The following is a 27,628-nucleotide window of genomic DNA, read 5'->3' as shown; positions in this document are numbered from 1 at the left end:
AGATTTTTGCACATCATCACCTACTTCAGCTTCTTATTCATCTGTAGTTTCCAGGTCTATCTTGAAAATGCTTTTACCTCTAACCTGGGACATAATACTGGTATGCACTGGAAAATTGAGCATTTAATTATCATTTACATGATCCAGTAACTACAGAATCCTAATCCAACAAAAAAGCTCAAACATTCCTCCAGATTATGATACAATAAATAAATAAAATCAGAGTATAGATTATGATTCAACCACTTTAGGTCAAAATGAAGATAAGCAGCAATAAATACAGCAAGAGTATGGTAAGAAAGGCAGGACATTTGATCAACTAGTTAGCTTAATTTTCAATAGCCTTCTCAGATAGGAGCTCAGAGTCCAGCAAGTGAGGAATTTTATGGTTTCTTCCATAGTTTTATTATTTCTTCCATGTTATTTTAACAGGATGTAGCATATTGTCAAAACTGAACAACCACAATTGTTTAGAATTTCTGTACAGATGTTCTAGACTGAAGTTTCTGAAACAAAACTTGTTAAATCACAACAGACTGTTGGAGTAAGTCCCTTAAAGGAAGTACATTTCCAAGATAATAGAATTGAACAGAGGCCAATTTATGTTCTCCTCATGTGTTAAGTTTAATCTCCAAGAATTTCCAACACAGCTAATTTTAAAACTTCTGAAGTTGATCAGCCAGCTGTTACACAATTATTTTCCACTTATGTCTGGGTCTCATATTGGGTTATAGAAGAAAAAGAAGTTGAGAAAAGAAATCTGGCAGTCAGCTAAACTGGCGATTTGTAAGCTTTTTCAGTAAGTCACTTGCCTCATAGAAGACAGATTATGGCAAAACCATCCTTTCCTCTTATTCAGTCACACAAATCAACTTCAGTTCCATTGATAATTGAATCAGATGCTTGTGGCAACTAGAGTGCATTAGTAGGAAAGATTAGGGACACACTTGATAAATTGTCTGCTGCTGCAGTTTAGAAGCTGAGAACAAGGAGTGTAGCCAGCAGAGTTCAACCAGCCAGTTTTCCACAAACTACTAAGAGCACAAAGACTGCAGGAAAAATCTAGACTACAGACATTTTTCAGTCTATTTGGAGTTGATTATATTTAGAAGAATATGGACTTCCCAACTCCCCCCCACCACTGTTTTGGGTCAGCAAAACTGATATTGTGTTACAGTTTTTGTTGTTGTAATAGTTATGATTCAGGAAACATAATGAGTGAGTAGCCAACAAAGGAAACATTTTTATTTTGGCACCTATCTATTAATATTGATTTATTCTCTTGATATGTGAGATATACGCCCATGTGAATTTATGTGCATTCACTCAGTGTACTTGAGGAGGAAGAGATGGCTGGAATGGGATTTCTGGATCTTCCCTTTCACCTGAAAGCAGAAGCAACAACTGGATTTTCTGTTTTCTCCTGTTCCTTGTTGATTAAAGGAAAGTGGAAGTCAAGCTGAAAGAGCTAACAGCACACAGTACAAAGGTAGGTAAATTCATACAGTCCTTAAAATCAAAGAATTTTCACCAAATATTTACACTTTTATCAGGAGAACTCCTAATGCTAGCACTTAAAGGAAGATATCCATACACAAGTCTTGACGTTCATCCTCAATATCATCAGCTTAAGTGATACAGCATGAGCTCAACCGCATCACCTTTTTCTAGTAGAGATTATGTACAGTAGTCAGAACCACTAATACATGTCTTTCTCAGGTCAACCATCAGCTCAGCACTGTGAAGATTTCAAAAGGTAAGTCCAAAGTGAGCTACAATAGTTATCAGTGTTTCAGTTTCACGTGAAAGTATTTCTTTCAAAATGAAAAGTCTTAGCACTTCAGTGTTTTTCAGCAAGAGATTCTTCATTTTATGACACTCCATCCACTGCAGTTCAAATAGCTCAGTTAATTTACAGTATAATTAGAGAGCCCATTACACCATTTATTTCTGTAATGAAACATAGTAATTTTTTATTATACCTACCTATGCACAAAATGGGGGCTATGTCATTTTTATTCAGAATGGTGTGCTCCCAATTAAGGTCAGATGGCAGGATATTAAAGCAACTGGGCCAAAAAGGAAACTGTATGGGAAACCTGTAACCCAAATCCCTTGGGAGAACCAAAGAAAATCCATGCTAAAGACAACACACTATTACCATTTGGGAGGCAGGGAAGAGAAGAGTTTTAGACACTTTGGCTTCCAACAGAAACTTAACAGCAGCAGATTTATGCTTAGGTCTTGTAAAATAACATCAACTACCTACAAAGTGCTTCCCACAAACTGCCAACCAATTACCTTATGAGAATGATGCTGCTGTCTTAGCTGCAATGGTATAAGTGCCCTATATACACACAAAAAATTTTCCATATCCTTGTAGAAAGAGACAACTTCAAGACATATTTCTTTTGTTATTTCCCATCACCTACTCAACTGGGCTTTATGCTTCACTAACGAGGTGTCTTTGAATCACTAACAAATGAAACCAGTGTGGTATCATGTTGCTATGGCAGGTATCATTTAGATCTAGGCCAGAATAAACTGATCCAGATAGTTCTGAAGTTATGACCACAGTATCATATGCCATAAAGTACAACATAGCTGTGCTCATCATAGAGTTATACCTTTGGTATTAGGCAAAATATTGTCAACAGAGAAAGTGAGAAATTTTACTACTACTGCAGGCAATAATATATATACACATTTACTGTCAAAAGATAGAAAAATTAAAATATAGAAAAGCAGTAAACAAAGGAAAACTGTGATTCATATGTATTTTCTCTTTTTTTTTTTTTGTTCTCTCTGCTCTTATATTCTTGTACCGACACTGCACTATAGCCTATTCTTGGCAAACCACTTTTCACAGATCATTTTAACATCAAGAAAGCCTAATGGAAAGACTTGAAGCGTGACAACACTTTATTCCAATTTGACCTAAATATTGCCTCGTCTCTCCTGTTGTTGCATGATGCTTCTTTACATATTGTGTTACAAGATTACTGATTAAAACCCCATCCATCGCATCTGAAAATGGTAGTTTTATCCCTTATTTTCTGCTATCTGGATTCACCATTATTTATCTAACAACTTGTTTGCTGCCCTAATACAGTCCAATCCACAAACAACATACAAATATGGCATGACAGACTAATTGCAACATTGAAACTGGATCCTGGAAATTGGAGCTAGTTCTAGCATATTTCACCAGAGTTTACGAGAATCTTTTGCAATTACTCTCTGTTAAGCACCATTCATTAGTCTGGAGCAAAAAGCTCCAGAAAAGTATTTAATCGCAAGGCCTTAGATTCTTAATGCTATCACAGTGCCAGACATGAGATGCTAGGATTCTGGAATATGGAAATCAAATAACTTTGATTTTTTTTATTTATTTACAAGATCACTTATCAAATAAACTTTGGATCACAGTGCTCAAAGTTCTCCTGGGAACAATGAAAGACTGTTTTCAGTTCTCCTCCAACCCACATATATTCAACCCCTTACAGTGCCTGCAAGGAAAAGAACCAGTACTGATATTCTCCTTTATCTATCTTACATAAAAAGAATTAAGTGCAATCATTTTAATAACATTTAGTTATGCAAAACATTTTGTACTATATTTGAACACAGTATCTTTCCTGAAAAGGTACCCTCTGTTGTTAGTTCCTCCCAAATCTGTATGAATATTTCTGCATGACACATTCTTCTCTGAAGCTACTTCTTTCTCATTGTTTTATCATTCTCAGTGCACAGTGAATGCAACTCAGTTTGATAATAGCACACCTCAGCCTTTTGTCAGTAAATCTATCTTTTCCATATTAATAGGGAACAGAGGTGGCAGACATATCATATTTAAAACATCGTTTAAATAACAAAGTAATGTGATCTCAAAAAACTACTAAATAGTTACCTAGTTTTAACTATACAAAATACAAATTAAACAATAGTGTAATGTTCTCAACCACTACTTCCTGTTGTCTCTTCTTCACTTACCCACACAATTCCCCATTTATACTCCAGAAACACAAAGAGTTTTGAGGAAGAGATATAATTTTTTCGTAAGTAAACTGAACTTCTACATTCTCAAGCTTTTGTTAAAGACTTGAATATCACAAATATTTTACATTCAAAGAAGCTACCCAAGTTAAAGTTCCTGTTCACATTTAGCACATTTTATGTTTACATAGCCATCTAAAAATAGCGTGTGCACATATGTATGCATGTGTTTTTAATCAAGGGCAATGCAGAGACACTAACAGAAATAGCGTGCATGGAATTTATAACAAAAGTATGCAGTTAAAATAGATTTTTTATAAGTATAATGGAAAGATGTACTGCTCACATAGCATGCAGTTAAATCAATACAGTAATTTAATAGAACAGTTTACTGTGATGGAACTATTCACATCCCATTTTAAAAATCCACAAAAACTGAAAAGTAAATAGTTAGAACCTAAGAAACTTAGAAGCAAAGACTAGATGATTTTTCCAAGACGATCAGACTTTTTTTTAAATTTTGCAGGAAAACAAAAATTAATCTCCTTCTATTACGCAGTTAATTCGTGTTCAGATTCACAATCATCTCAAAAATGAGGATAATAGCACTGCCTTTTTAAAAAGCATAATTTAATCAGAGAACTGTGAGCAGGGAAAAAAACACCACCATTTTTATTCAAAACAAAAGCACACTAAAAGATCTCAGGCAGTTACAGTAGTGAAAAATTAAGTGAAGAACCAGTGCAAATGTTTCTTAATTTTAAACCACAGTGTGATAAACAATGTATTCTAATTTTTTGCCATACACCCCAATGTATGATATGCTTTGCTATATTACAACCTCAGGAAAGCACGAGCGCTTACTAGAGCCTATTGCCATTTGTTCACAGACTGACTCTAGAGTTTTGTTTTTAAAGGCATAGACAGCTGATTGTCCCCCTGCAGAGCCTCCCCGCTTGAAGAAAAGTCCCTAATTCCTTTCCCATAAAGGAACTTACATTATTTCAGGTCTGAGGCACTCCGTGTGTTTCCTTCCGCAAAGCTGAGAATTCTGACTAGATTGGTAACATGCATTTACAAAGACAAATCAAAGAACAGCAAATCACTTACCCGCTTCAGCCACGTGAAGTGCTTGTAAATATCAATCTCACGATCCATGCTTTGGGCCCATCTCAGCAGTCACGTTCCCAGGGCTAAAAGAAACTTTTGGAAGCAAGCACGCTGCTTTGTTCTACAGGATATAGCTGTGACTTCTTCCCCTTTAAACCTCTCTACTTCTAAATTCTTGAATGTGTGTACACATTTCAAGTTAAATCTACTGCCTCTGTCCCACAGTCTTATCCCAAATACTTCTCACAGATGTATACATAATGCACAACTGAATAAACTTCAGACTCTCCCCCAAACATCTGTTTTTTTAAACAGTAGATCTGGTTAGCAACCAGAACAATGTAAATCTAAAAACACTAAAAATATAACTTGCTAAATGGTCTTTAAAAAGGGATCTTTCAAGAACAGTATAAATCTACAGAAACTATTCACTTTTAACATTGAGTAACAACCTAAAATTATTAAGCTGTCACTGTGAAACTATTTTCAAGTAATGCTTTCCCTGGCTTTCTGCTTCAAGAGTGGCTGGAATTCATTACAAAGACCCCCTATTTCCTGTCTCTGTTTTACTCTCTGTTTATCGTAACACTACTCAGCCTTCTCAGTTTATTTCAGTCCCTGACTAAACCTAAAGATAAGTTATGCTCTTTGAATTACTGGCCTGTCCTCACAAAAGACATTATAAAAAAGGAGAAATTCAAGGACAATTCAGTGGATAAACATTATTCCATAAAAAGTGCCAGAAAGACAGTTTTCCATCTTAACAAATGATGATGATACCCTTTCTAAAATTTTTGTCTGCTTCTGCTGAAGCCTTGTGGATTGGCAACTTCTCAAACTTGCAACATGGAGATTAACGCATATGCAAAGCAACATTCTGGCAAAGAAGGGATCTTTAAAAACATTCCCTGTTACTGTGGGGTCCTCTAGTGCCTCTGCACAGTACTTATGACTACACTCTAACCTTTCCCAACAAACTCCAGTTTCTTGATATCTCCCCCTATTAAAAGTGGTTTTGGTCTTAAACTGTAAAACTGATTGTTCCATATACAAACACAATGTATTGGGCAATGCCTGTTAACATCAAAATGCTGCTGTTCCATAGGATTTTTGTGATGATCTCAGAATATTTACTTTGTTCAACTTCCCTCCTCCACTCTCCTCCTCCCTCCTTACCCCCCCCCCCCCCCCCCACGTTCCTACAGCCAATACATTCATGCAAGACAAAGTGCAAGAACTTGGAGCCAGGACCAAAGTTGCCCATCACACTAATGGTATATGCAAAGAATTTGAAGTCTGAAACTGTTTAATGCTCTGAAAAGTAGTTCTTAAGGGGATCTATCATACTTAGCCACCCTTCAAACTGTGGAAATCCCAGATAAAGGAGTTTCTGCAAAGAGTTTTATTATTTCAATTATTCTTGAGCCTTTTGGTCAGTGCACGTCTTTTTTGGATCTTCCAAGTGACAAGCAGAGAAGGATACAAACCTAGACTACCAGCCTTCTTTAAGAACTGGACAGTAATAAATATATGAAGTTCTATGACAAGAAAAATGTGAAAGGTTTTTAAAAAGTTAGTACTACAAGTTTTCTAAAGATGCTAGAGTAACTAAAATTGGCAGATAATGGAACAAGGTAAAAGAACTTTTCTAAAAATGAACCATGCCATGAGACGGCACCTGAAAAGCACTTGACTTGCTCTGTACATCAAACATACTTATTCTATGCCAGTTGTACAAGTTTTTATGCTATGTTAACATTGGTGAGAGCAGCTCTTTCTTGAATAGTTCATGTCATTCTGGCATTCATTTTAAAAACTCTTAAAAATCATTTGAGTTGCACTCAGTACAGGACATTTGTGTGTGTGTGATACCCTCTGTCATAACTGACTAAGGGGGTTCTCTTGACAATAAATATGAAATCCCTAGGGGCACTTTTATTCCCCAGAAGATGAGTTATCTGATTATACAGAATAGCAAATGCATCAGACTTTCTCACATTACTGTGTATCCCACAACACAGCCAATTACAGAATCCCATATCCATACTTAATCCAGTTCAAAACAGATGTTGCAAGACTTATTTCAAGCTTATTTAGCAAAGTGCGGGAAAGTACTCTGTACTCTCTTAAGATGTTCCACAACATATTATGTCTTAATGATTTTGCTCTACAGCAGAGAGAAACAAAAAACAAAAAAACACTAAAAGAAAATTGTGTTCTTCCATTTACAAGTACCTCAGTGTAGCATCTGCAGCTAGGGGAGTATCAATTTTTCCTGTTAAAAGTATTTTAAATCACAAACGTACCTTATTTTTGCCTTGTCACTTGTTCCGGATTTCATGCAAAGGTCTCTTGATTTTGTTACAGACATTCTTCCTGATTACGAGGTAAATGTGCCTGAATTTTCTGCATCTTATCAGCTATGAATGTTGACAACATACATTCCAGATAGTCACGTGTTCCCTTTCAGCCTGTCACCTGCTTGCTGAACTTTATGTCCTGCTTGATCTTTGGCCTGAAAAAGTTTCAGGCACCAAATGAGTTCAAATCCAAATTTGCTTAGAATTTCTCTGGAAAAACAGGTTATTTCCTCTGGGCAATGTGAAAACATGGAAAATATGTTGCAATGTGAGGATTGCTTCATTGGGTTACTGCTGTGTTTAAGAAGAAAAAAAAAGCAAGTGAAGGAAGTGCATGTTTACGCATAGTTCTTCACTGAGCACTAACTTCTAGTTCAACAGAGAACTAAATATCAAACCAAATAAAATAAAATCAGCCCCCAACATCACTGTAATGCCACCACCTTCATGTAAATAAGTCAAAGAGAGAGAATGATCTAGCTGTTCACTCAAGAATATTAAGATTTTCTTCATCTATTACTCTACATCCATTACTTCCTGATCCTTATGTTTGAACTGGCTTGGAAGCAAAGGGATTAGAAACACTTTATATCTGAGAAAGTGTCCTCAATATGCCAATTCACACACCTGTCATTGCTATGATGCAGAAAAACGTGATAACTGGAGAGCAAAGAGAAAGAAAATATGAGAATGCACCTGCACGAGAATACAGGTGAAAAAAGAAATAGCAACAGAAATCTTTTTTATATATTGAGGAATGTTAAGCATTTCCTGTAACATAGTTGTTCAGAGAGTCTTAATAATTACTAACTGACAATTTCTAAAGGACAGAACAAGATAAAACTTACTGAAACAAACAAACAAAAAGCCTACTTTATTCTCTCTATGAACACATTTTGCTTTACTTGTGATAAACAAATGAAATCAGCATTCTGGGAAAGACCATGAAAAATGTTATGTGGACAAGCTCATCTATTTACAAAGACAAGAGATGGGCCAGCCTATTGTATGCTACTTCATAAATGCAAAATCTAAAAATAACTATAACTTGTTTTTCTTCCTGAAACATCACAAAACCTGAAAATGTTTAGCTGTGTTTGAACTGAATAACTTTGTTGACCATTGCATTATTGCCTACTAAGTAGTTATTTTATAGCATTTACATTTTTACACTAAAGTTTGTTACATTAATGCAGTATACCATATTTAAAACAATGAAAAGCAATGCAGCCAGAAATAAAGTGACAGAAGATGATGTCAAGTAAAAAACCATTACCACCCATAACATTAGGTACAAAACTAAAGACAAATGTGATACTCTGTGACTTAGTGCAAAGCCACTGAAGACAACAGCTGAAAGAGTCCTAGGCAAATGGAGTCCTAGATAATATAGATAAATCATATTCATCCTTTTGAATGCTAGCATGCAATTTCTGTATACAATCATGAATTCCTACAGAGGAGGTCTGTAGTCCCTCTGACAATATCAAGGTGCAGATAGCCCATATGGGTGAGAATTGCCCTCAAGGGCTAAACTTTATAGTATGTTACCAGGCTACCTTGAAATATTGGAAAACTTAACATAAAAACAAGCCTTGATATTATAGCCAGAATACTGTCTTTCATTCATGAGCGCTGAAAGCCTATGGCGATAACACAGTTCTGTTTAATTGCTTCTGGTCCCTGTAATTGAAAATTGACTCTATTAAGTATTATTGGTCATTACATGGTTGCAAGAAACTGCAGAAAACTAACCTCTGCACATCATTTTAAGAAAAAGATCTAGATCTACTTGCTGCAAAGGTATTTTCATCTTGTAGTTCTTTGTGCAGAATAGATTTTCCTATCTTTGAAAAACAGCAAATACAGAATTACATAGAATCACAGAATAGCCAGGGTTGGAAGGGACCTCAAGGAGCATGAATTTTCAACCCCCCTGCCACATGTAGGGCCACAACCTCCCCATTTAATACTAGACCAGGCTGCCCAGGGCCCCATCCAATCTGGCCTTGAACACTTCTAGGGATGGGGCATCCACAACCTCTCTGGGCAGCCTGTTCCAGCACCTCACCACTCTCATAGTAAAGAACTTCCCCCTGACATCCACCCTAAATCTTCCCTCTCTAATAATAATAATACCCCTAATAACAATAATACAGTAAATTTTGCTGACAGAAAACATGAAACTGGCTCCTAGACAAGCAACAATGGAATGTTAAAAAATAATAATAAATCAATTCATCCTCGCTTAGGTAAATTCCATGCAAGCCATTTACACCTCCCTTCCCACTAGCTCCAAGGCATTCTCTAGTATTCATAAAGAGCTGTAGGCATGAAGTATACTGCTGTTTCCTGTGTGCTGAGAATTACTCTAACATGTTTGAGGAAGTCATAAGACCAAACCTGCCTGTTAGGAGCTTCCTAGCATCACTAACTCATTGAAGAAGAGCTGGAGCACAGCAGAGGACTGGGTCACTCAAAATTCAACTAGAACAACTGCTGAGAAAACATATCCGACTAGTATTTCAAACTGGAAATAATAAACATAAGTGCATACAGAATAATGGCTTGGCTATACCATCCCAAGCAGACTTTGCTGGTATATTTTCAATTTAGCATGTGCCAATGCCACTTGGTAATGAGAAGATTCAGCTATATACAGCTCTGTCATGACTCTCAACAGTTGAGTCCTGCAGTCAAACCTACCAGGAGATAAATGTACTGGATTTAACTGACATTGCTCAGAACGTATTCTCTTCCCATTCAGCTGTTATTGAAGAGTTCTACTGCTGCATACATGTAATTCTTCTGTTATTAGTAGCAATAACTTACGTTCCAATTAAATATTTATACAACACACTTCTAAGACTTCTTGTAACAACAGTTTGTATACAAGAAAGTACAGTTATTTTCTTTTAACTACCAGAGGATATTACTACTATACTCCATCTTTATAAAAGTATTTGTTCAAGTCTATCTTGAGGTATCTTACCCTGAGGAGAAGGACCTGGGGGTCCTGATGGACAAAAAGCTGGACATGAGCCAGCAGTGCGCTCTTGCCATCCAACGGCCAACAGTATCCTGGGCTGCACCAAAAGAAGGGTGGTCAGAGGGAGGGGGATTGTGCCCCTCTTGGGAGGCCCCTTTTGGAATACTGTGTCCAAATCTGGGGACCCCAGTACAGGAAGGATATTGAGCTGTTGGAGCAGGTCCAGAGGAGGGCCTAAGATGATGAGAGGATTGGAGCATCTCTCCTATGAAGAGGCATTGAGGGAGCTGGACATGTTTAGCGTGGAGAAAAAAAATGCGCCAGGGAAACCTCATTACAGACTTCCAGTACTTAAAAGCAGCTTACAAGCCAGAGGGCGATTGATCTTTTCCAAGGCCTGATAATGATAGGACAGAATGGCTTTAAACTATTTAAAGAGAGGAGATTTAGGTTAGATATTAGGAAGGAATTCTTTTTCTCAGAGGGTGGTGAGAAACTGGAATAGCTTGCCCAGAGAAGTTGTGGATTCCCTATCCCTGGAGGTATTTTGAGGCCAGGCTGGATGGGATCCTGGACAGCTTGATCTAGTGCTTGGCAACCTTGCCTGTGGCAGGGGGTTGGAACCAGATCATCTTTAAGGTCTCCTCCAACATAAGCAATTCTATAATTCTCTCCCCTTTCCGTTTCCTCGAATTTAGAGCCTTCAAAAAAGATTTTCAGAATTAAGCTTCTAAGAAAAAAACATCATCAGGAAAATACTCAGGACTTCTCATGAACCAGCATTTTAAGGATCAGATTATAAAACTCTACAGTGAAGTGGTTGAAATTAAACATAAACACTCCACTAGAAGATCATATTTTACAATCATGAAAATAAGGGCTTTCACTTACTTTTAAAATTATTTTAGGACCTTTGTAAGAACACTAGAGTTCTTCTTTATATTCAAAAAAGTGATCAACAAAGATGAATTAATAAATGAACAGTGTAGACAGAGTTCTAAAATAAAACTGTACCTAAATGTATTCTCACACAGCTCATTAATTCAAACATAGCTTGTTGTTACAGCAACAGTTAATTTTTAATGCTGAAATTACTATTTACTTTGTGATATGTCCTATGGTCGTTGGCAGTACTAAAATATTTAACAAGAAGCAGTGAAACCACACAGAAAATTGTTTTATGTATTTGAAGTTTCCTTGAAAATTCTTTTAAATGTCTTATGACAATCCTCCTATTGTTTGTTGTTCAGTTTTCAAGGCCAAAGAATTTACAAACATAAAGCCGGCATGAATTCACTTGAAGGCACAAATTTTTAATATAGTTCTTAAGTAATAAAAAAGCTACTATTAATGAAGCTTTATTCCATTTTTGCTTCATCACAAGAACAGTGCTTTTCTAACATTACAGAAATTGTTGTATCCTCATTCCATTATATGTAGTAACCACCTAAATTCAATGCTACTTCATGTATCTCAAATCAATGCTGTTGAGGTTAATGCAGTACAGCTGAGTGCAAATTCAATATCTTGATGTTCAGAGATACCAGACTACAGAAATTAAAAAAGGAGCCTTTTCAAAATACATGAATTTGCAATATATGGAAATTTTAGTTCCACAAATAAGTACAAAATCCAACTCTACCTGAAACACTATATCACCACCAGAGGTCCCATTAAAAATAAATAAAATTAATGCCCTCAAATGACAGAATAAATAAAGTAATGTCAGATGTGAAACAAATCCTGAAATTTTCATACCTTAGACACAACTAAATTTTCTCACATCTTTGATATACATAACAGAATTGTTAAGAAACACTTGGTGATATTTCACACCTAATAATGGTACTAAATGATAGAATTAATGGAAGGCAAGGCTTGATAATGACGTCCAACTCCTGGCCCACATAGGACTACCAAAATTTTAAAACATGGAAGTCGTATGCATGCTTACAGGTTTTTGTTTGTTTGTTTTTGTTTTTGTTTGCTTTTAAACTATAAAGAAAAACCAGTGCACATACTAAGGCTGAGTTTAGTGGATGTTTTGTAAATTAAAAAAAAAAAAAAAAAAAAATCACACTCACTATGCTCAAATCCCCTCATGCATATAGATATCCTTAAAATAAATGTACAACTTGTCAGTACAAAACAGGGCAAAATACTTTAAGAACACAGTGGTCTCAATATACTGTGCTATAAGATATGCTCCTTATCTGGATAAGGCTCAGTCCTTTCAATACAGCCAAATGTTTATTCCCTATCTATCCCAATATTAACATCTCTCACTCAGAAGCTAGGGCTCTTTTTACTTACCACCACTGCCTGGTGTAGAATATACGTTGGAGTTTCAGAACACCAACAACTAAGGCAAAGGAAAGGTAGCAAGCAAAAGGATAAAGAATCATCCATCTTATTCTTATTTCTTCCTTCATCAGACAACATCACCAAATTCCAAACTGATAGATTTAAAAATGAAAAACTTTATTTATATATACACTCATACGTTATCTTCAGCAAAGGATGAATATCAACAACAAAAACAAATAAAAGCAAAAAATGTCACAGAAAAGTTCACTTTAAGCTTTGCTTTTACTACATCCAACACAACCTAAGGTCTATCAACTTTTCATACTCCTGTGTCCATTTAGTCATCACCTCATAAAGTGGTAATATCAACAGCTTTTTATGTTTACTTAATATCTGCTGCAGTTCTCTAAGAAGACAGATTTCAGTCATTATAAAAGTCCCTGAAGCATGAAAATACTTGACCTAAGGCTGTTTACAAACAAACAAAATGATAAAGTTAAAAATAAATACTCACCAGATTCTCTTCAAACCACTCCCGTATACATACTGCTGTGGCCCCTGGAATTTGATTTCGCAGTGCTTCTTTCTCTTGAGGATCCTCTAACATTTCCAAAGCCATCTTTAGATCTTCCAGGAGATGCAAAATTTGAAATGTGCCCAAATATACTGATGGAGCAGGTGACACAATATCATAAGCACAATTAGCATACTCTGCAGCTGACTTTGTACCTAAAACAAGTGAAAACAGGAAAGTCTTATTTCAAGTAGCAAACATCTAGCTACTACACACTGCTATATTTGGACTTCAAATATTGACAAGTTTCAATACTTCCAGTAAGACTTCCAGTAACTTCCAGTAATAGTTATTAGGTAAATAATGGACACTTTAGAATTAAACATGAGAGCTATGTACAAGCATATTTCAGCCTAGAAAACATTTACAATGTCCGTTAAATTACAGACTCCAAACTTTACCACAAATCACCTGTAATTTTCCATGGTTACCATGAGATGTCACTAACTTCTCAGTTACATAGAAGTCTCCACACAGAGTAGTGTTTCTCAAGCAAAACAAGCAAGATTCACTCAGCCCTTTGACAAGAATCTTAAATGAAATAACCTATATTATCAGAAATGGAAAAATATGTACCCTCAAACAGGTTTAAAGCACTTTTCACAGAGAACAAACTACCCAAAGTTCTGAGAACTTTGCGAGCTCTCCAAATTATAAAGAACTCTAAAACCCAGCCACTCACTGACATCCTTTCAGCATCAATAATCTTTCATCAAAAATATATCTCATGAAATGAAGAATTATAAATTCTAATATCTTTGAACCTTTTGTTTTAATACCCTGTTTCAGCGAGCTATCTTTTTTCAGTTCTGAGTTTAATTTGACACCGATTGGCTTCTTTAACAAATACTCAGATGGAACTCTTGTATTGGCTTTATTTTTTATAGTTTAATTTACAGTTCATTGCTCAACGTACGTAACAGATTGCACTCATGTATGTATTCATTCCTGTTCTCTGACATAAACAATCCCATGTTTTCTCTTATTTGACTTCATGGAAGCTACTCACAAAATAAAAGGATTGAGAGGAGGACAGTAACATACGTGTGCTGTACTGTATCATTGATTCATACAAGGTGATCAAAATCATTTCCACAGATTTTTCCACTCACTCCTCTTTTTAAAATCACTTACATCTTATACTTTAGTTGCAAGAGGAAGAGAAGTCTTCATTGAGTTTTGAAAATTATTGGCTAAGATTTTTTTCCCTGAGCAGCTGTATTTAATTTGAAACACAGACGTATGACTAATCCAAGTTTCCCTCTTCTGTGCACACTACTTTGCATTAATCAGTGTTCGTTTGTCTGTTATGGTTGTTTATCTACTCTGATTTGAACACTACATGTTGTTTGAACCCGGTGAATCTAATGGTATTTTACATATAGCACTATATATATAATTTAGTAAATATAGCTCACAAATGCATTAACACTATGTCCTAACTTCACAATAATCTTAAGGGAAATCTAAATAATATTAACCAGATGCTCTTCAACCACTGCTTTAATGACTTAAATTCTACCAGATCACTTACCTATGCAGATGACTGTGTCATTTTAATTCTACTGTTCTATTTATACGTTGTTTGTATCAAAACAGTGCAAAAGCATCCTTAGACAAGATTTAGCAACACTCAGTAGCATTGGTTGTCAGATGGGTTGTTTTCTTCGTTTGTTTTAAAGCAACACATTTATCTTCATTATCTGACTATATAATTCTAAGCTCTTTTCAAACATTTAGTCCTATTCACTTGTGTTACATCTTATTTTCTGTCTAAGACTGCAGCCAAGATAATATTTCTCTTCAATATCCAGTTCCAAGACTGCTAAAGACAACAATTTTACCTCCTAAATCAATTTGTCTTCCAGATTTTTTTTCCTTTTAAGAGAATCATTTGTTTTACTGGATTTGATTATTCTAACCAATAAAATATATATTCTTGTTTATTTACATCCTCCTAGATATCTATGCAAGCTGTTTATTTACTTCCTAATGCAGTTTAATCTAGCACAGCATGAACTAAAAACAGAAGTTTGCAAATTGTCTACAACAGGAACATCATATAACATCTTAAATCTTTTCATTTGGCCAGAGAGGCTCAATTCTTACTTTCCAAAAGAAAGCTTGTGTATCACACAAGCTGAAATCAGAAATAGCATTGTCAGCGGGAGAAGTGAAGTGATTGTGCCTCAGTACTCAACCTGGTGAGGACAAACTTTGAGTGCTGCATTCAGTTTTAGGCTGCTCACTACAAGAAAGAGGCCCTGGAGCACGTCCAGAAAAGGGCAATGAAGCTGTGAGAAGTCTGGAGCGTGAGTGTTTATGAGGAGCAGCTGAGGGAGCTGATATTGTTTAGTCTGGAAAAGAGGAGGCTCAGGGGAGACCTTATAGCTCTCTACAAGTACCTCAAAGGAGGCTGTGGTGAAGTAGGGTTCAGTCTCTTCTCCCATGTAACAAGCAGTAGGACTGGATCGGCAGCCAATGCTCCAAGATAAATACAGATTTAAAACAAACGTCCTGGGTTTAAATTGATTATGTTAGCAGTTTAGACAGTTTACACAGGCAAATATAAAGCCAAACTGTACAAACCACTGTAACTTGCTTGTGGATAGTGCTGGTAACGTCTCCCCTTACTAATCTAAACGCCTCACTGCTTATCACATCTTGCTTCCATTCTTTGATTACAATGGTGACATGACACATAATTACTATCATATCCACCTTCTTCAAAAAATAATTTAAAATTCTGTAGGAAAGTTGTGATAGTTCAATTCAGTATTTTACTTGTGAAAGTTTCCTATTTTACTGCTTAGATTCAAGTGAATCATAGGCTTGTTTCTCTTATTTGCTTTCCATGTACTTTCATATTAAATAGATTATATACAGTTCGACAGAAGGACAAGAACACATCCTGAAAAATTAAAAGTGCATAGGAGTAAGTACATTAATTTGCATTAGTTTAAATCTTCACATAATCACACTGCAAAACACATTAAACTTTATCTCCAGACAGTAAGAAACTGGATCTCTTTACTGACTGGAAAAAAAAAAAAAACGCCCCAGTACAAACAAACTTCTAGATGTTACCAGTAAACTCTATCCTTAACAGCAATTAGTATGTATCTAACTTCAATATAAGCAACTGAAGCAGGGAAGAATATGGCTCAACCATTAGAATTTTATTGATAGTCAAGAAAAATGAGTGTAGTTCTGAAAACTAAAAAAAAAAAAAAAAAGAAAAGAAAAAAGCAACCTCATTGTATGGTATTCAGCAAGTCAGAGTCTTCCTGTATCTTCTTTTTTTTCCCCAAGGGCAAAAAAGGACACAGGGGAATCTTTTGTCATTATGTTTATATGAAACTCAACATGATGGTATTCTAGGACATCACAATTAATCATGATAAATGTATACCTTGAGGAGGGAAAATAATAAAGCAGGAAAAAAAAAGTAGCGGATAAAGACAAGCTGTTCAATTCTCACTTTCACATACAGCCAGTGGATGAAGGAGGTTAAAGTTTGCTACTTTCTAGAAAGAATAAGAAAACTATTAAAAAAAACAATTTCAAGTTACACGTTTGGGTTACACGTTGACCACGGAAGCACACTGTCTGTTCAGAGTTCCTTGCAGTTAGCTGAATGGTTTCAAAAAAAAGTCCCTTTGGGGCAAATACATAACCTATTCAGAAAACAACACTATTTGCAGCATGTGAAAATAAATTACTAAACAGTACTAATATAAGAATCAGAAAATCTTGCCAGTTTGAAAATCCACTCTCCTCAGCTTTGTCTGTCATTCATTTTTTATCACTTTTAGCAGTAAAAACTGTTTCTTATCTCTCACTTTTCCTTGCCCCTTTATTTCTTCTCCACTGCATTCATCAGTATAATCTCAGTCTATTCTCTCTAAAACTGCCTGAATATGGTAATATTAAGCTCAACAATTAGTGGTTTACAAAGAGATTTTTCCTGAAACTGCTGGTTTTTTTAGTCCAAAAAACAGTTAATGAAAACAATTAAAAAAAAAAGTTACCACAAAAAATCCAAACCAAACAAACTCACCTTCAACAACAGACATGCCTCTATTCACAAAATAAAACCAACAGAACCCCAAAGTGGGGTACAGATTGCTTCCTATAAAGCTGAAATACACAAATAATTGAGTTTTGTCATTTATTCTAATCACCTTTGGACAAAGTTATAAACATTTACTCTGACTTTTCAGTCAATCATTGTTGCACTGCTACAATTATTTTTTTACCTGAGTTTTTAGTCAATGAGTATATAGGTTGTCCAAGTTCTTCCTCTCTCCTTCAACTCTGCAAAGTATAATTCCCTTTTGAAGCACAAGTCTCTTTTTCTCATGAAGCCCTGAAAACTTGAATTTATGTAAACTAGCAGTAAAGTTTGGATGGGACGCAATTCAGACTTCTCATTCCTAAGTCTTCTCTCAAAGGAGTGTAGAGGTAAGTAACACAATCCTTTTAATACAGTAATGCAAAATACATCACAGATGTTGTATTTTGAATCATAGCTTGCATTTGCTGATCCTTAAATGTCTGCTTTTAGATCTTTAACTACAGTGAACAGTAACAGTTAAACTGGATTAGCAGGAAGCCCTAGAAAAGTTTCCAAAGCTAGAAGTGTAGATTATGGCTACAGGCCACAGTCAGATGCAAGTTTCATGTAGCTTGGATGATTTTCAGCTGAGTTTTATTTACAACCACATGTGGAATACTGTAGACAATTTTCAAGAACTATCATATGCAAGAACTTCATATGCAAATCATCTACTCAACCCTTTTCCTTTTACATGCCTATAGATGTCAAGCAGTGATGCTCAGCATATTATGTATAGTACACACAACTTCCCTTATCTGGAAACACAAGCCAAGCCTTACAGGTGGTGGAAAAAGGAGGATGGATTCTGCAGCAACAGTGCAAATTTAGCAAAGGTAGGAAAACACAAATCTTAATGTTGTATTTGAGGTTAAGTATAAATAGCACAGGAAAAACACAATCAACACATTTCATTAAAAGACAAAGAAAAACAAATATTTCCATCAATTTCTTCACTTCTCAAACATTTCTCCATAGACATTTCCACACACATACATACACACACAAAAGAAGAAGAAAAAAAAAAAAGGAGTGCATTTAGGGCCAATGAAACCATTAGTCAATTAAAACTAAGCAAGTAAACAACTACCTCTTTTTAGTATAAAAATTCTATAATGGTTGTAGCAAGCCAGTGGTAACACAAATAATGTTTAATGAAAAGATACATCTCAGCAATCAGGAGGAAAATAAATGCATCCAGTTTATTAAAAAAATAAAAGCATCATTTCATAAAAATCATATTATTCTGATTTCCAAAAAATTAATACTTTTTTGAATCAATTTCATCACGTAAAATAGAAAACAGAACAGCTATGATTCTGCATTTAAAGAAATTCTGTTTGATAGAAGCTGCTCCAATCTACCTCTTAGAAATCTGTCAAACAACCAAAATGACTCATATACTGAAGAACAGATAATGCCCTATAAAGCCACAGAAGAACCTCCGTGTCTCAGATTTTCAATTATGTGGGGCTATGACCGTCATGGTTTAACTGCCTTTCTTTGCTACATACTGTATTGGCAGTTATTTATATTTCTCTCTCTTTTCCACCCTTTGCTGCTATGCCAGTGGAATTTGACAACATCATACTCTGAAGCCAGTTTCGATCCTTTCTCTTCAAGCCAAACTTTCTGAAACTTTGCATGGCAAGGTGCAGAACATCTTATCCAGCAGATTGAACTTCAGCTAGAAAGTGGTATTAACATCAGAGACAAGTAATTAAATACTGTTAGGCAATTTCTTCCACTCCACACTGGCATAACAACTCCATTAATCCTACTAAAGATCTACTCTAGGAGAGCAATACTTCCAAATCTATTACACTAATAGAAATTTTAGCACATATGGACTATCCTCACATGAATTCTATCTCATGCTGTTCCATATTCCCAGGACATGCTATGTCTGCCTTGAGTTAAGTTATGCCAAAACTTAATACAAATACCTATGATGTATGGATTTTGTTTTGCATAAACACAGTGCAGTACTGCAATTCAGGTATGTTGTTACTGGCACCCAGTCATTATGTTTTTCTTGTTTTATATTGACGGTCCTGCTTCTCTGTACTCAGAGACAAAAAATATTTCTTTTATAAATATTTCTACATTTTTAATTAAATCTTTACTCCTATTTTCAAGAAATCTTCCAATTCTGCTGTTTTGCTGAAAAGGCAGGACCACATTCAAGGGAAATCAAAGACGAACTTGATCATAAAGGATAGCTTTGTCTTTTACAAAAGCAGATGTTTAAAATTGTTTTAAGTTAAATGTTTATAGCAAAATTCTCAATGCTTGTAAGCTCCATCATATTTTGTAGTATTCACCTGTTTACAGAGAGATTCCAACGCATTACAAACAGTATCTTGGCCCTCTATCTTGTGCTCAGACACCCACATCTGTGAGAAAAAATGCTTACAATCCTTACTCCTGCAAGGTTAAGCACTCAGAATTGAGGAAATTTGGAACTCCAAGTTGCTCTGGCAACCTTGAGTAAGGAATGAGTAGACAATGCCTCACGAGTGCAATGATCACTCAAGATGCGATGATTTTCATATATCTTTAAAACACATACCAAAACTGCATTTGAGCAGTTATATAAGGTCATAGCTTAAAAGCTACAGTGTATGTAAAAGCCTGACAAAATACAGTAGCAAAAAAATATAAAAGTTTGTGAGTTCATGTCTTCTATAATGGTTAATAAGCACAAAAGAAAGATCAGAGAGTCGATGTGAAAAATTATAGATTAAGTACATAAGCAGTTACATTTTTTAAGGGTTTAAAAGATTCAAAATTGTTATAGATCTGTTATTGCTTACAACTTCTAAAACATTAATTAGCTTTCCTAAGGTCAAGTATCTGAAGCTAAACTCTAGCACCTAACAAGCTACAACAAAGGTTACAAAATGAAGATAAACATTTAACTAGAGATTATGAGCACCAAGTATTTTTAATTTTATTAAGTATTATTAATTTCCTCTAATTTTAAGAATGATTGAAGGTGACCTTTTTCATCTTCTCCAACCCTCCTACTATCTTGATATGCATTTTTACGAAATAGTTAATGATAGGAAACTATTTATTCCTCTATCATAGACCTGATTTCAAGTCATCTACTATTTTATTTCCTTTTTAGTATCTCTACTGCTACATGATCTATCAATATTTTCTAGTCAACGGATTCAAAATGTCACTCTACTATAGCGAGTATTGTAGAATTTCTAAAATGCTCACCTTAATTAATATCAAGAAGTAACAAGTAAAATAAGTACTGTAGATACAGCATCTCTTTTGCTCAGAAACAAAAGCCTAAATTATTGAACATGAACAAGAAGTAAAAAGGGAAATACAGTAATCATAATTGAAGCATAGACCATTAACACAATTTATCTAGAAAATATAAGGAAACCACTGCAGTTGTTGCTTCAGTCTATGAAGAAACAAATTGCTCATTATTTCAATTATTCTGTTCCTGTCATCACTACTTCAACTATAGTTTGCATTAATTTGATACTGGAAATGAAATTGTACACAAATCCCTGTACTACAAGTTATAGCTAAATAATACACTGTTACTATAGAAACTAAACTTTGAATGTGAAAATTGTGTGAACCTTAAAAAGGATAGAAAACATAGAAATAAAAAGCCATCTGGTAATATAAAAAAACGAAGAGAAAATGATAGGGTCCATTCTCTATTCACTCTACAAAATCACAAGAGGCTTGCACTGCATATCAGCTGCATGTCACCCAGCATGCATTTCAGATACAACATCCCTTCAGAACAGACCACAAAAAATGGAATTAATGCTCTCTGTCTGGTCTGGACAACTTCCTTATGAAGCAGAACAGAGAATTTTATCTTCTTCATTTAAAGTGCTGCAAGAGTAGTGCTTACATTCTGAATGAATCCTCTGAGTGAATATCTGATTGTTCATGGGTGAAGCATAAGGTCATTAGGAAATCTTTCATTTTCTACTATTTATGTAGAAACTCAGTGAAAACCTTACTCTACAAAACCTAAAAACCACTCAAAGGGGTTCAAATACATGTATTATTATTTTTGTCAATTTCTGCATTTTCAATCCAATTTCTGATAACCCAACTAGAGCTCATTTCGTAATCCAACACACACCAAATAAGATCACATAGGTCTGGAGCTTGAGCTCTTTCATTTCTGTATTCCAATTAAGATGGGTCAAAAGTTGTAGTATACAGCCAAAGTGATGGCTGAATTCGAGTGTATTGCCCTTGGAGAGAAGGGAATTAAAATACTAACAAACTTTTAGAATTACTTCGGTTCGTTAATCTTTCAGTACAAATACTGAAATATTAGTACACACCCATGTGATAATACATTTATATTTTTCATTAAGTAATAGTTGCTGGAGCTTCTGTTAAAGATTATAATAATTACACCGATTAACCGCTGAATTTAAAGAGATTCTGGATCTAAGGGGGATTATAGTATTGTGACATTAATTTTTACACTTTACTTTTATGACCATTGTTCACAAAAGAAAAAAATGGATATCCAAATTAGACAGAAATATTTTGAAAAAGTAAAATAAAAACTATTTTAATTCATTATGATTTATTGAAAAGAAAAAATAAACAAAGTTTTTAATCCTGTGGAGAAACACATTTTAATGAATGGCATACAAACCAAAGAAATGAGAAAGTAATGACTTGGACAAGACACATATGGAGGCAATGTCATAAATGCTTACTACAAGTAAAGAATATGTAGACAGATTTGACATGTGAATGCTTTCTTTAAAAACTCCCCCTGTTTCAAATGCAAAGCATTCTGGCTAATGGATAAGTCATGTTCATTGACAATCACATTAGTCCTTTTTGCTATTTTAGCCAAATAGGGGTAATCATTTAGCATGCCTAATTTATATAGCTAAGAGGGTGGGTATCAGTAAAGATGTACTGAAGCATTAAAGACTTGGGAACACTCACTTATCTGTCAAATTTGATCAAGCCCAAAGAAATTTAATTTGTTAATCTTGTTTTACAATCCTACTCTCATGCACTCTAAACTCTAACATATTTTGTATTGCACTGAGATGCACAATCTACTTAAAGACTTTTTATTTCCATCAACCAGAATCATCCAGTAGGTATGTTAGCATTTGAAGTGATTTTACTTCCACAATTAAGAAGGCTAAAACTAGGGTTACAAATCTGTAAGTATTTGTATTGTGTTTGCATACCCAGTTCTTTCCTCAAAATGTTAAAATAGGGCCTTGTGCTGTAATAATAACTTCAGCTATTATAAGAATTTATGTTTTTCTTATTAAACAGATTTTTTTATGTGCATGCGTATATATATTTAAATGTATATTTGTATACATTTACATGTACACACCTCCCATACTCAAACTTCAAAAGTTAAATACCTCCCGATTTTTCAGTTCCCTGAAGCAGTGATTAATAATCATTTTATGCCTGGAACAAAGGTTTCTGAGGTCATAAAGAAAACATAGCTCTTCCTAGTATCCATTCAGGTCTTATTCTAAGGGATACCTCTTTTTTCCAGCTACTTTTCCATGAAAAGTCATGAAATTTAGGCTTAGTCTTTGAATCCATTGCTGCCTAGATTGTATCCAGATACCATGGATCTATGACTTGAAAAAACTCTCAGCAAATGTTTTCTACAATTTCCAGTCTGATGAAATAGCTCAGAACAGCTGACTTTTGCTGTTTCTAGACTACTCTAAAAGCAGCTACGTTTGAGCAGATAATTTGTCCAGTATTTGCATAACATAGTATTTATAAATCTGCAGTTAGAAAACTTCTTGTTTGTTTATTGACAATCCCAATCCTGAGGGAGTTCTGTACATTATTTCCTCTCTCACTACACAAAAGAGAACATTCCAGTTTTCCAAACCCTCCCCGGATTGCATACAGAAGACTAGTGGATTGAATTAGAGAGAATCAAACTTGGATAGTAACCATGTTCCTCAATTTGAGGCGAATTGGGATAATCACCAGTATCCAAGTACAGGCTCCAGCAGACATATTCAGCCCTTCAGTTATACCAGAATACTTGATAAACAGTTCTGGAACACACAGAACATTAGCTGGGAAAGAATGACCAGAAAAAACTTAAGTTATCCTATCTTAAAATCACTTTTCTAATTCTAGTAATGGAAAACAATAATTAACATAAACAATTCTCCAAACTATTTGAGCTTTGTGTTACAACTAAAAATAAATGAACAAAGTAATATATTTTTGGTTGATATGGGTAGATATAATTCTGAAATCACATGGAAATAATTCAGTTAACATTGATGAGACCTGACAATGCGTGACTGGAAATTTTATTTTTTCACCACTATATACCTTAATATTATCCTATGTTCCACATAATACTGAATATGACTGGAAATTAGAAAAAAAATTAAGTAATGTGAAGTCAAAATCAACTTTCCTGAAGCTGTCAGTTTACTCACAACACTGTGGAAACAAACTTTACATATAACTAGCACACCTAAGTCTTTTTGGTTTAGTCTGGGAATCAACACCACCTAGTTGAGGCAATCCCAAAGATGGGTACAGACTGGGAAGAGAACTTACTGAGAGCAGCCCTGAGGGGAAGGATCTGGGAGTCTTTGTGGATGAAAAGGGGGTTGGAACTGGATGGCCCTTAAGGTCCCTTCCAACTCAAGCCATTCTTTGGTTCTAGAAAAACAGCTGTGAATGGGATGTGCAATGCACCAACTGAAACAGATTATTTCTTACAAACTAACTCTACATATGAAAAGCATGTCTAAATCTTTATTTTGATGGGCAACAACACCACTACAAAACAGCTGTGATTAGGGTGTGCAACCCACTGATAAACGCAGATTATTTCTTACATCATGTGCTTTGCTTCTCTGTATCATTATCTCCATAATCATGACAGCTTAGCAGAGGGTATAAAAGTAACGCTGCTAGGCAGCCTGGAACTATGTAATTCTAGTGCTTATTTACCAGGATGAAACCCTAAAAAGTTAGGGTTTTAAAAGGAATGGGGGAAAGAAAATTAAAAAAAAAAGTACAAGTCTAGCTCAATTATTTTTCTATCAAACTAGTAGAAGTATGTGATTATTTAATCACAGTCAAATATTGCCATGTTGTCACATATTGTCATATATTTAATGGATTACCTTTCAATACCATAGGGAAAACAAACAAACAAAAAGAACAGTAAACAACTATTATATTACCCAGAACTAACCTTGCAGCAACAGTTTTACAGAGCTGCTAGTCATGGAAATGCTACTGAGTAGCAATGTTATCTTAGTGAAAAAATTACGTAGCCAGTATGTCTTGGAAGGGAATACGTAATGGTATCTTCAGGCAAAACAAAAGTTCTCTAAACAAAATATATTCAATATATTCAAGGAAGTAGACCTCTTTGTTGTCTAAGGGCATCATATCGATCATATGAGGAAATACAAACAATTTGAAATATTTTTGAAGAGTGTGCTTCCAACACAGAAGACTGAAATTGATGAAAATCTTAGGAAGAAGTCTGAAAATCATCAAAATCACGTTAACTTTTCCAACACCTTTCATCAAAAGAAAACATACCACAACTCCTGGGAGAAAATCGGTATATAATCTTAGAAAGTTAGAAATCTCCTATTTAAACTTATTTGTTCTCTTGGAAGATATAAATTTTCTGAAGAAAACGTATCCTAAGAAAAAAGAAAATATTCAGAAAAATGAAAGATACATTCATCAAATGTTATTACCACCGCATGTTGGGAAATGAATCAATTATCTCAGAAGAAGAAAAAATAAAAATATCCAGATGTATGCAGATAATTTAGGAGCACATGGGCCTCAATGTTGCTTTGGCTCTTTTAAAGCATTAGCTTTAAAAAAGTCACAGCATGGACGTCATTATTTAAATTTAAAAACATTTAGTAAATGATTTTCCATTCTGCAAAAGTGAGATCACGGCCCTACCCAGATGCCTCTTCCAGGAGCTCATGCTGAACGCTATGTGATCAAAAACCCCAAGGGTACTGAGACCTAACCATAGAATTACCTTCTCTTCTTGGATGCAGCAATGTTGAGACAAGAAGTTTTAATTGTGTTACCATAAGAGAATCAAAAGACAGCAAATTCTGTCTTGTGTCATACCCCTTTCTGGCAGAAAGCTGTATAAAAATAAAGTTCTAATTTTCTGGATATGAATGCTAACAAAAAGAGCTATACATTCTAAATTATTAGGCCGTAAACATTACCATGAATAAGTTATTTTATACATAAACACAGAGAAAACTACATGATTTATGAATACATTCTAATGTACTGTGTGTAAGATACAGATATATACTATCCAGATAACTGAATACACTAGTGAAAACATCACATTTTTCAACAAACACACAGAAATACAAAAACAAAAAAATAAAAATCTAGTATATACTATTTTACAGTAAACTAAATGACCAAGCACACTATAAATGCAAATTTTCAAACTAGTCATTGCAATTATTTCCTACAAAATCTCAACAAAATTCAAAGTTACCACAGGAAATAGGATTTCTTTAAGTTATCATATAACACTAGAACAAATTAAATCTCTTATTTCCATAGTTATATGTCTGAGATAGAATTATACGCTTTCTTCGGTTATACTACTTAAAATTTTCTTCACATAACTACTGAACCATAAAAACTTGTGTGTCACAGGAAACTTGGCAAACTGAGACAAATAATTAAAAACAGAAAAATCATAGGAGGTAAAAAGATGAACAAGGTTAAATACAAAAATAATCTGATGTAAATAATGTTGTATTTATACCTGCAATTATGTCATCCATCTGCTCCAAAGCTGCTTCAAGCATATGACTAGCATCAGAAGCCATGATCTGCAATTTGTTGGGACCTTTACTTTTCCAACTGAAAGACAGATGAAATCACGTGCATTATACCACACCCAACCAGACAGAAAATATATAATAAAACAGTGAAACATACTACGCCATGGAAACAAAACTCCACACTATCAGAAATTCAGCTTTGTAATACAAAAACTAACAAACTGTTCCTATTCCTGATAGGAGACGCGAATTTCTGAGGTTCTCATTTATTACTGATTCAATTTTTTCTTAAGGTTCTTTACTAAAACAAGGTAATACAGATGGGAACAAAACCAAACAACTCTCAGACATTGGAAATCTGAGATTTGTCTGCTCCTCATTATTAAAAACAATTTTCTATATCAAAGCTCTAAGTATTTTCAACCTTTAGCACCACAAGAAGAGGGTTTCGATAAATGAGCAAATATAAGTGGCTTCTACTGTTTCTAAAAAAAAATTATAGTTCACCTATAAGCCAAATGTTTGAGCTGTGATTTGACTGTTGCTATAGGAGTAAAAAGTTAATGCACAAACCCAGTGCTGGCTCAACCCCAACAGTAATTATATCTAACATTTTTCACTTCTGACCCTTACATTATAGCACCCCAAGATCAGCAATTCTGAAATCTGTATTTATAAGACTATTACTTATTCTAAGAATTAGAGTGTTAACTGTCTTCTAAATGTATACAACAATTTCTGGTGTTCATTCAGTGACAATTTTTGGCACTGGCCACCATGACCAGTGACATTACCAATAGCTAATACTCTCAGTTAGATACTTCCTAAATCCTAAATCACCCGAATCAAAAGACAGAGGATAAAATGAGATTTAAAATAAAAATCATTTAATTGTAATCATTTTATTGTCATTTCTAATGAACCACCAGAAAAGAAAATCCCTAAAAGTACACTTAAAGCTGACTCCATATTACTGCATCATAAGAAACACTGAAAATCAGTAATAAGACCAATGTAATGGAAAAATAATTAGTAGCAATTAAAATTGTTTTCTTTGTTTATAAATTACAAACCCTAAGACAAAGTAGTGGTGAAAAAACACACAAGGATACAAAGAAAACTAATTTATTAGTAACTTCTATGTTATCAGTGATCTGTGCGTGCTACATCTGCTCTGGTCAACACATACAACCATTATCTAAAAGGGACAACTGCAGGAATTAATGTCTGAAATCACTAGATTCTAATTTGAGCTCTGCCATTTAGCTTGTCATAATGGTTAAGCTATTCTCTAACTTCAGATCAAATAGATTCAAAGAGCAGTATGAGAATGCCATATTA

At 34.7% G+C, this 27,628-nt stretch overlaps 2 protein-coding genes and 1 long non-coding RNA gene across 3 annotated transcripts in view; 2 read left to right on the top strand and 1 right to left on the bottom strand.

Moving 5' to 3' along the window:
* The first annotated feature begins 1,364 nt into the window (after window positions 1-1,364).
* On the top strand, window positions 1,365-2,919 carry LOC104910996. Its single transcript, XR_793558.3, has 3 exons — window positions 1,365-1,489; window positions 1,720-1,756; window positions 2,842-2,919. It is a non-coding gene; the product is annotated as an uncharacterized LOC104910996 (long non-coding RNA).
* A 9,601-nt stretch (window positions 2,920-12,520) lies between these two features.
* LOC104910994 (liprin-beta-2-like) lies at window positions 12,521-26,396 on the bottom strand. Its single transcript, XM_031553434.1, has 2 exons — window positions 26,269-26,396; window positions 12,521-13,491 (listed from the first exon to the last, which is right to left on the bottom strand). Exons 1-2 carry the CDS (start codon window positions 26,330-26,332, stop codon window positions 13,259-13,261), a joined length of 297 nt encoding a protein of 98 aa, XP_031409294.1. The 5' UTR covers window positions 26,333-26,396; the 3' UTR covers window positions 12,521-13,258.
* A 668-nt stretch (window positions 26,397-27,064) lies between these two features.
* The window catches only part of LOC100541200 (NADH-cytochrome b5 reductase 2), an 18,989-nt gene continuing 18,425 nt past the window's right edge, over window positions 27,065-27,628 (top strand). Inside the window, 1 exon segment of the mRNA XM_031553367.1 lies at window positions 27,065-27,071. Coding sequence (XP_031409227.1) covers window positions 27,065-27,071 — 7 coding nt within the window.

The sequence above is a fragment of the Meleagris gallopavo genome, chromosome 5 (genome assembly GCF_000146605.3).
Source record: "Meleagris gallopavo isolate NT-WF06-2002-E0010 breed Aviagen turkey brand Nicholas breeding stock chromosome 5, Turkey_5.1, whole genome shotgun sequence".
NCBI lineage: Eukaryota > Metazoa > Chordata > Aves > Galliformes > Phasianidae > Meleagris > Meleagris gallopavo.
This window is presented reverse-complemented; position numbering and strand designations above follow the sequence as displayed.